At 37.7% G+C, this 10,675-nt stretch overlaps 1 protein-coding gene across 1 annotated transcript in view; it reads left to right on the top strand.

The window, feature by feature from the left end:
• Positions 1 to 9,885, top strand: part of LOC108580319 (neprilysin-2-like) — a 20,045-nt gene extending 10,160 nt beyond the window's left edge. The window contains exons 4-12 of the mRNA XM_017944044.1: positions 1,515 to 1,760; positions 2,934 to 3,142; positions 6,590 to 6,769; positions 7,211 to 7,422; positions 7,548 to 7,764; positions 8,138 to 8,320; positions 8,487 to 8,649; positions 9,031 to 9,347; positions 9,613 to 9,885. Coding sequence (XP_017799533.1) covers positions 1,515 to 1,760; positions 2,934 to 3,142; positions 6,590 to 6,769; positions 7,211 to 7,422; positions 7,548 to 7,764; positions 8,138 to 8,320; positions 8,487 to 8,649; positions 9,031 to 9,347; positions 9,613 to 9,885 — 2,000 coding nt within the window. The remainder of the gene's footprint in view (positions 1 to 1,514; positions 1,761 to 2,933; positions 3,143 to 6,589; positions 6,770 to 7,210; positions 7,423 to 7,547; positions 7,765 to 8,137; positions 8,321 to 8,486; positions 8,650 to 9,030; positions 9,348 to 9,612) is intronic.
• The last annotated feature ends 790 nt before the right edge of the window (positions 9,886 to 10,675 follow it).

Genomic DNA, 10,675 nt, shown 5'->3' with positions numbered 1-10,675 from the left:
CTTTTCTCTGCGAAAATTTAACGATTCGTTTGGACGATTATTTTGTTGGAATTTTTCAGAAGGATTTGTCGAAACGTTGGAAAATGGAAAAAAAACTGACAACCTGTTGATAGAGTGTGAAATTATACAGAGCAGTTTTGCAGAGTGATGACTACTTACGTGTTGAATAAGCTCTTCGAGTTTCTTCTCTTCCCTCTTTTTCTTGTAATATTTCAATCTTATTAGCTCTGACGCTTCTCTTGCCTCGCCTCTCAGCTGAAATTCAATTTCCTGCCCGTGACAGCGCAATTTTATGTTCTTGCGTAAGGCTACCGAAGCTGATATCAGCTTCAGAATTTAATATCAGCCTGTGTTGTCAATACGATCTTATGGGAACACGTACGAACGAAATTTGCGATTTTATTTCAACGCTGACGCAATTTTATTTCCCGTGAGGTGAAAGAGAGACATAAATACGGCATCTTTCATATCGAGGCGGGCGTGCATTAAGATTTCAATATTGCCGCGTGACAATTTTAATATTTGCCCGGTGCTCGTTGCCAATATAGTCACTCTTTGCAGGGGTTGAATCACTCGGACGTAAAATAAGAATCAATTTAGTGCTTAACGGTACGTAAATTTTTGTGTCATGGTCGTTGAAATATTTGCAGTAACGGTATATAGTCACGTTACAATTACGTTATAGTCTTGGAAGTTATTAAACGACTGTAGAGAAGCACGTTATAGTCACAGTTAGTCATGTACAAAGATATTATGGACCAATACACGCTTTATAGTCAGACTGATAGGTGTTTTATAGTCAACTACTGTGACCTATAGCAACCACTGGTCCCTGTGACAGCCTTATAGTCACGTCATATTACATTATTAATTAATATAATTTAATATCATGTTCATACTCGTGTATAATCACTCGTATGGCCCGTGCAAGTGACTATAAGTGATTGTGTTAAGTTACATGTAGCTGACAAATCAATATGATGCGACTATAAGGTATATACTCGTGTATAATCACTCGTATGGCCCGTGCAAGTGACTATAAGTGATTGTGTTAAGTTACATGTAGCTGACAAATCAATATGATGTGACTATAAAGTATTTACTCGTGTATAATCACTCGTATGGCCCGTGCAAGTGACTATAAGTGATTGTGTTAAGTTACATGTAGCTGACAAATCAAATTGACGTGACTATAAGATATTTACTGTGACTATCGATTACTGCACTGACTATAAGTTGCTGTGTACCACCAATACGAGACTATAGTCACCTCATAACCACGCTATTATTGTTTGTGGCCATTTGTAGCACTTTATAGTCAAATATATTCACAATCTGGTACGCTTATAGTCACCATAATGATACAGAATCCCCACAAACACCTCATAGTCACCTCATATCCACACCTAACTCATCTTAACCATCTGCAGCCAGTTCTAATCACATATAGTCATTTGTAGTCACGGTCTGCAGCAAGAATAGGATGATAAAATATTTGTCGTGGGTATTTTCAGCCGCCAGTCTTCTGTCAGGTATGGATCGAACAGCTTCCCCCTGCGTGAATTTTTTCCAGTACGCCTGTGGCGCCTGGAATCGTCTTCACGTGATCCCAGAGGATCGATCCTCGATCAGTACGTTCGAGGTGCTGGCAGATCAGCTGCAGGTGATCCTGAAACGTGTTCTGGAGGAACCACCGAATCAAAGGGACAATAATGCCACTTTAAAGGCGAAGATGTTCTACAGATCGTGCATGGACATCCGTGGGTACAATGGAAATCATCTCAGAACCCGAATTTCCTTTGTTTCCCTCTTTAACCCTTTGACTGCTATCGGCGCCTATAGACCCTCAGTGATAAACGAACGTTGGATACTATCAGCGCTCTTCGTATTCATATTCAATTTTTTTATATTTACATATTACTCATTTTACAAATATAAAATACAAAATAGTCAGCAACAAATGATTTGGCTAACGAAATATGTAGTGTGACTATTAATGCCATAACTCAGTCGTTCACAGCCAGTGCTTTACTTTTGAGTTGCCAGCAGTCAAAGGGTTAATTTCATACCCCAAGTTACCAAAAAGTAACTAACGGGTATGCTTCATAACTAGAGTAGAAATTTTGCAGATTTTCACTTGGAATTATTATTTATTCGTCCAGAGAAACATTATTATTTACCGTTGTTTCTTATTACTCATGAAATCAGTATTTTGTTTTTAGAATTACTATTTACTGCGCTAAATAAAAGGAAATGATTTGTTGCTCAGAAATTTCGTCTACTGTCCAACTTGAACTTATTATTTGTCTCTTAGAATTACTAGTTATCATTTGAGATGAAAAATTGTAACTTATTGTTAAATTATTACTTAAGTTATCTTGTCTAAAAAAAAGTACTTAACAATTGCCTTCTATTTGCCAAAAATCAAGGTAAAATAACCTAGTCGAACAAACGTTAATCCTAACTTAACTTAACCTAACCTGACCTAATCATTATTATCATTATTCCAATCATACCAAATTTTAACAAATTAACCATATAGTCCTAATATAACTATATCTACAATTACTAATCTCGTTATTATAATTATTCCAATTAAACAATATTTTAACGAATCATTCGTACCTATTAACCCCTTGACGTATGATTTCTTTTTCGGACTGTGCATCTAAGCGTCAGTTATTTACTACTTTAGTACTATATTAAGTAAGAAAAGTTAATGTATCGTAGATTCATTAAATTTGCCAATCTTCAACTTTCGAAAATATATCGAAAATTGGAATTAAATTTAATTTTCGTCACCGATATAACTGTTTCTATCAGATCTTGACCAAAATATGCGACTCGAGTCTGACTCGTTATCATACGGCAAGGGGTTAAACTAGAAATTTCCTCAAAGTTTGAAAACTGTTTCCAATTGTTCATTTTCACAGCTCATATAAGAGAAATCGGTGACAGCCCTCTAAGAGAGACGTTGAAGATCCTTGGTGGTTGGCCTGCGGTGGTTGGACCATCCTGGGAGCCACCACCGTACTCCATAGAGGTTCTCCTTGGTCGACTGCGCGGGGAATACAACGAGGGAGTGTTGCTGGAACAGTGGGTCGGGCCAGATGACAAGAATTCCTCAGCCAACATCCTCCAGGTGCGCCGGCAAAGTAAGGCCCCTTGGTCGACGACTGCACAGTATAAAAATCACAGCACTGCATCGAAATTGTAACCCATAGCTGTATATACATCATTTTTTCAAATGATTGTTTAGCTTCTCTTTTAACCCTTTCAGTGCTAAACCCTCTATTGTAATGCACGATTGAACAAGCAAGAACACGAAGGAAAAGATTTCACTAGAGCTCTTATTGGATAGATCTGTCATTTTTATGATATTTCAGTCTTGCATACTGTTTCATAGGAAATTTCGTGTAAGCTGAGATCTTTAACTCGAAAATCAAACTTTCTTATTTTTGATTTTTAACGAATGAAATTTTTACCAACATATTTGTCACATTTTTCTGATTGAAATGATACTAATCGCGATATAATTTGGAGAATATTTGCTTACTTAATAAATGATAATAAGTAATAAGTAAATACGTAAATATAATCCAAATTTTTCGCGAATCGCGCGCGCGACACAAAGTTGCAAAATGAGAGATCGCGCTTGCAACTTTGTTGCCGCGATACTTACGCGAAAAGTGCACAATGTTGCAAAACGGCGCGTCTTGCAACAATGTGCGTTTTTCGAGAACAATTCGCGGCAACAAAGTTGCAAATCCGACAAGGCTGTTGCAACATTGTGCTTTTTCACGAATAGCGCGCGAGACACAAAGTTGCAAATGGAGAGATCGCGCTTGCAACTTTGTTGTCGCGATACTTGCGCGAAAAGTGCACAATGTTGCAAAACGGCGCGTCTTGCAACAATGTGCGTTTTTCGAGAACGATTCGCGGCAACAAAGTTGCAAACCCGACAAGGCCGTTGCAACATTGTGCTTTTTCATGAATAGCGCGCGAGACACAAAGTTGCAAATGGAGAGATCGCGCTTGCAACTTTGTTGTCGCGATACTTGCGCGAAAAGTGCACAATGTTGCAAAACGGCGCGTCTTGCAACAATGTGCGTTTTTCGAGAACGATTCGCGGCAACAAAGTTGCAAATCCGACAAGGCTGTTGCAACATTGTGCTTTTTCACGAATCGCGCGCGAGACACAAAGTTGCAAATGGAGAGATCGCGCTTGCAACTTTGTTGTCGCGATACTTGCGCGAAAAGTGCACAATGTTGCAAAACGGCGCGTCGTGCAACAATGTGTGTTTTTCGAGAACGATTCGCGGCAACAAAGTTGCAAATCCGACAAGGCTGTTGCAACATTGTGCTTTTTCACGAATCGCGCGCGAGACACAAAGTTGCAAATGGAGAGATCGCGCTTGCAACTTTGTTGTCGCGATACTTGCGCGAAAAGTGCACAATGTTGCAAAACGGCGCGTCGTGCAACAATGTGTGTTTTTCGAGAACGATTCGCGGCAACAAAGTTGCAAATCCGACAAGGCTGTTGCAACATTGTGCTTTTTCACGAATCGCGCGCGAGACACAAAGTTGCAAATGGAGAGATCGCGCTTGCAACTTTGTTGTCGCGATACTTGCGCGAAAAGTGCACAATGTTGCAAAACGGCGCGTCGTGCAACAATGTGTGTTTTTCGAGAACGATTCGCGGCAACAAAGTTGCAAATCCGACAAGGCTGTTGCAACATTGTGCTTTTTCACGAATCGCGCGCGAGACACAAAGTTGCAAATGGAGAGATCGCGCTTGCAACTTTGTTGTCGCGATACTTGCGCGAAAAGTGCACAATGTTGCAAAACGGCGCGTCGTGCAACAATGTGTGTTTTTCGAGAACGATTCGCGGCAACAAAGTTGCAAATCCGACAAGGCTGTTGCAACATTGTGCTTTTTCACGAATCGCGCGCGAGACACAAAGTTGCAAATGGAGAGATCGCGCTTGCAACTTTGTTGTCGCGATACTTGCGCGAAAAGTGCACAATGTTGCAAAACGGCGCGTCGTGCAACAATGTGTGTTTTTCGAGAACGATTCGCGGCAACAAAGTTGCAAATCCGACAAGGCTGTTGCAACATTGTGCTTTTTCACGAATCGCGCGCGAGACACAAAGTTGCAAATGGAGAGATCGCGCTTGCAACTTTGTTGTCGCGATACTTGCGCGAAAAGTGCACAATGTTGCAAAACGGCGCGTCTTGCAACAATGTGCGTTTTTCGAGAACGATTCGCGGCAACAAAGTTGCAAATCCGACAAGGCTGTTGCAACATTGTGCTTTTTCACGAATCGCGCGCGAGACACAAAGTTGCAAATGGAGAGATCGCGCTTGCAACTTTGTTGTCGCGATACTTCGCTCCCGAAAAATGCACAATGTTGCAAAACGGGGCGTCGTGCAACAATGTGAAATTTTCGCGACAACAAAGTTGCAAACCCGATAACGCGTTTGCCACAATGTGCATTCGAAAATAACACGAGTTAACGATGTTACAAGCGAGAATGACGCTTGTAACAATGTTACATTGAAGCGTAGTGCTTGCAATAATGTTTGCGTTCGAAATAACGCGTCTAATAATGTTGCAATCAGAAACAGAGATTCTAACAATGTTTGCGTTCAAATATAACGCTTCAAGCAATGTTGCATTCAAAAGTAACGCGTACAACAATGTTTTGCATTCGAAATAGTGCTTCCATCGATGTTGCATTCGAGAATAGAGACTGCAACAATGTGTGCATTCGAGTTTCAAAGATGAACACTGAAATAAAAGTATCTTGCTACTTAAAAATCACCGTTCAACGATATAAAAGTTCTTTTACCGTTACTGCAACCGTGTCCCACACCTCGATCAATTTGCAACCTCAACTCACACGGGAACAGAGGCTTCGCGCAAACAAAACTTCATTATACATTCTCAACATTTTTCTCCACCATTATAAATGACCCCTCTACATAGTTCTAAAGTGGTCGGTCTGAGTTGGGCTTCGTTCACTTTCCTAACACAGGATTCTTTACCTATTTTATCTAAAAATTTACAGACAATTTTAAAATAATCTTAGCATTCTCCGTTTCCTGAAAATGAGGTCAGGAGAATTTTTTCGTTCTCCTTTTCACGTGTTTAATTGTACAATACACTGCATATCTGACGAAAGCTTGGAACCATTTATCAATTTACGCAGATTTTACAATTAATATTAGATATTTCGATAGAAATCAATTACCTTCCTTTTTGACAAATTTGGGTAATAAAAAATTAATTAAAAATTTCTCAAATTAGCTTCTTTTCTGAAAACTCTCACGCAGCTTGCAATGGCCTGCTAACTTTTATCTGCCAGTGTGTGTATATTATATCATTATTTCATACAATTCGTACAATTGAATTATCCTTGAAAATGTTTACCCTTTGTCTCAGATGTGATAAATTATAGCACTTGGAGGGTTAACTACGATGAATTCTATTTATTCAACTACACTAGGAACTATTTTTCTTGTCCAATTTTTAAACAGAGTTTAAATGAAAATTTAATTAAATTGCCCAATAATTGTTCCTCTCAGCTAGATCAAATGCACCTGGCTTTACCGAGTAGAGATTACTACCTGAACAAGAGCAGCGAGCCTCAATTAAAGGCGTATCATCGTTACATGACGAATGTAGCCGTGTTACTTGGTGCTAATCCCGAGACTGCCGCTGAAGAGTTCAAATGTGTAATCACGTTGGAGAAACAGCTCGCAAATGTACGATTGTTAGAATATTTATTCTTGACGAAATTTTTTCCCTGCATTCTACGAATAAAAATACGAGGATAATGTTATATAAACGTGGGTGATCAAATGCTTCGTTAAAAAGTTACAGCAATTTGAAATTTATAGGGTGCTACAACTGTCTTATTTTAAAAATTTTTTAATCTTGACAGTTCCATATTATTTCAGATTATTCGTTTCAAATGCAAAGTATTCTTTGTGTATTTTTGCTCTAAGAAAATTTCCCTAAGAGTTAAACTTGCGAGTTGCCCCCACATATTTTATTTCTCTCGCAACTTCTTAAGGAAGTACTTAAAGGCATAAGTGTATATGACATTTCCCTCTCGTTTTAGGCCACAGAATACTGTGATAAATTTTATTTCACCAAATTTCTTAAATTTTTCAAAATTGAAAAAAAAAGTAAATAAATTTTAGGCGTCCATGGTGGAGGCAGACAGGCACGACACCTCCTCCATTTACCGGAAATTGACGCTGGGTGAGTTGCAGCGTGAAATTCCGCAATTGAAGTGGCGTGCTTACCTTCAAGAGTTCATCAGCGCTCCAATCACGGAAGAGGAGCCAATAGTGGCTTACGCCATGCCCTATTTCGTGCAAATGGGCCGTATTGTGAATGCTACAGATCGCAGGTAATCATTAAAAAAATACTTGTTTCAAACGAATACTAAAATTTAGAAAAATTTATTTAAACTCTATTTCTTTTTGTAATTTTAAAGAAATGTCATCTTTCTTTTATTTCGAACCACTTTTACAGAACATTGCATAATTACATACTCTGGAGACTAGTCATGTCGATAATGCCCCACATGATAGATGAGTATCAACAGAAAAGGGTCGAATTTCAGAAGATCCTGCTGGGCATATTGAGCCAGAGGAACAGGTGGTCCCAGTGCGTAGAGTGGACGAACAAAAAACTCGGCATGGCCGTGGGCGCATTGTTCATTCGCGACAACTTCAATCACGAGAGCAAGGTGACATTTTCATTCACCTATTTTTTGAGAAAAAAATTGAAGAATTAGAAATAGTCGTTCATAAGTGTAATGGGAAAATTTGAACAAATTCTATATTTAGAGCATACTATATTTTTTTCACAATTTTTTACAACAATAAATTGAACGTAAGCTGAAAATCACATTTGTACCTGTTGTACTAATTGTAAGAGATTGTTACACAATAAAAATTATTTCTTCACACAGAGTCAAGAAATGGTACATCAAGAATGCAATTTCTACTATAGACTGCGTTTAAAAAATTGATCAAGCCTATTCTTTCAAATTACCCTTTGAAATTTTTAACTATTATATTATTGTAAACGATTATTCTGGAGTACGAATTACTTCCCAGGAGACGGCACTCGAGATGATTCGTACAATACGAGAGGCGTTTAACGAATTACTGGCGGAGAATCACTGGATGGACGACGAGACCAGAGCTGTGGCTAAAAGTAAAGCTGACTCTATGAACGAAAGAATAGGATATCCTGAATTTCTGAAGGATCCGGTAGAACTTTCAAAGGAATACGTGATGGTACTTAATTATTTCATCAAATAAAACAAAGTTCTATGTTAATTTCTTTATAATTCAAAATTTGTGTCTTAGTTAATTATTTTGTTAAATGAAATAAATTTTCACACTGATGTGAAACCATTCTTGTAATTTAAACAATTTTATAACTCCAACATTTGTTTCTTAGTTGAACATTACCGAGACTCATTTCCTCAAGAACGTGCTGGCTGTGATGAAGTACGACGCTTATCACAATCTAGAGAAACTACGGAAGCCAGTTGATAAGGACAAATGGTCCACAGATCCTGCTGTCGTGAACGCCTTCTACAATCCCAACAAAAATGACATTGGTAAATTTTTGCCCCATCATCTTCATGTTCAAACAGTTCCAGGACAATTTTAATGAAATAGAAATTATTCATTTATCCAGCAACATCTATTTGGTCGCCTGCAAAATAATCCCCATTGGTTGCAATAAACTTATGCCAACAGTTCTTCCAATCTTTATAGCATAGTTTGTCTTGGAACTTTTTCAACAGAGTAAAAATGAGAGCATAAAAACTCTTCATATTTATTTCCATGTATTATTTCCTTCAGTCCAGAAATTGGACATGAATTGAAGACACGTTAAAATGTGAAAATTATTACTAATGATGATAATAATAATAATTTTGTTTTAAGCTTGATTCAACCTGAACTTTCTCAGTACTCTTTGATTATTCTGTTTCCAGTCTTTCCAGCTGGAATTCTTCAGCCACTATTCTATTCCCAGCACTTTCCAAAATCATTGAATTATGGTGGAATAGGTGTGGTGATTGGCCATGAGCTAACTCATGGCTTTGACGACAAGGGACGCCAGTTTGACAAAGATGGCAACATGATGCAATGGTGGAACAATGCCACTGTGAAAGCTTTCAGACAAAGAGCTCAGTGCATTGTGGATCAATATTCCAGATACAAATTGCAAGAAGTCAATGAGTATATTAATGGAAGGATGACTCAAGGAGAGAATATTGCAGATAATGGAGGGCTTAAACAGTCTTTTAGAGTAAGGATAATTTATTTAATATATACCAGGTGATATTTTGCAAAAATTAATCATTTAAGGGAATTTCAACTTGAACAAGAACCGTCCGAAAAAAATGAATTTTCCAAGTATTAAAGACATATACTATATTAAGATTAGGGTAGAGAAATTTTCTACTAATTTTTCAAACATATTGCAATTTTCTAATGGAAGTAATGCAATGCTTAATGTATAATTAGTAATGTAAGACTAATTGTATTAATACTTTCTTTTTCATATGATTCAGGCATACAAAAAGTGGGTATCAAAGCATGGAGAAGAACCTCTGCTTCCTGGTGTGAATCTCACTCACGATCAGCTGTTCTTTTTGAACTATGCTCAAATTTGGTGTGGTTCCATGAGACCAGAGGATGCGCTCACGAAAATACGTAGTAGCGTTCATTCTCCTGGTCGCATAAGGGTTCTGGGTCCCTTGTCCAATAGTGAAGATTTTGCCAGGGCCTACAACTGTCCTCCAGGCTCGCCAATGAATCCGGAGAAAAAGTGTAGCGTTTGGTGAGCTTATTGTTTAGCCTTTGGAACAGAAATTTTTGTAACTTTCGAGAGTTTCTAAATTAATCATCAACTTTTCATTGGTGTAACATTTTTTTCTTAATACAATTGAAAGAAGTATTATTTAAAGCATGTACATTTTAATATTCATACATTTACATACCTAATATAATCACACACTTAAAATTCAAGATATTTTCCCATTCACTTTAGATTTAATCTAACTCTTCAGATCAAATTTCTTAAATTTCTTAAATTAACACAAATTTCCATCTAATTAGAATCTATTATTCTGATAAAATAAAAACTCAGTAAATAATACTTTTTTCTAATGATTCCAGGTAATACTAGAATCATTTGAAAGGAAAAGAAGTAAGGAGAGATATGAGAACTTATGGTGCTGAGTGTTCTGAAGAGATTGTCATCAGATTGTTGACTACAATAGGACCACAAAAGACTAGTTTTATTTCATTGTGGTACATTCCGTGGTGTGAATCTTTTTCAGATCAGCAGAGGGTTACTTTATGCAGTGTGTGTGCATGCATCTCTAGCTGTGTGGAAGAGTGTGCCTGTGAATAAGGATCATGTAGGGTGTGCTGACCATGGTGGTCAGACTAAAATCCCATGGACAGAAGATATACATGTTGTATATATAGATGATACGTTTTAATCGTGTATGTAATCGTTTCTGTGTGGTTCAGCTCGTCGTGGACGAGTCTAAAATAAACTTTTCGATCAAAAGAAAAAAAATGCAAAGCTAAAATTAGTGTCAAGTGTATTTTATGCCTCTCTCCCTT

The sequence above is a fragment of the Habropoda laboriosa genome, unplaced genomic scaffold (genome assembly GCF_001263275.1).
Source record: "Habropoda laboriosa isolate 0110345459 unplaced genomic scaffold, ASM126327v1 scaffold9, whole genome shotgun sequence".
NCBI lineage: Eukaryota > Metazoa > Arthropoda > Insecta > Hymenoptera > Apidae > Habropoda > Habropoda laboriosa.
The sequence above is the reverse complement of the archived record's forward strand: the minus strand, read 5'-3'. Positions and strand labels throughout refer to the sequence as shown.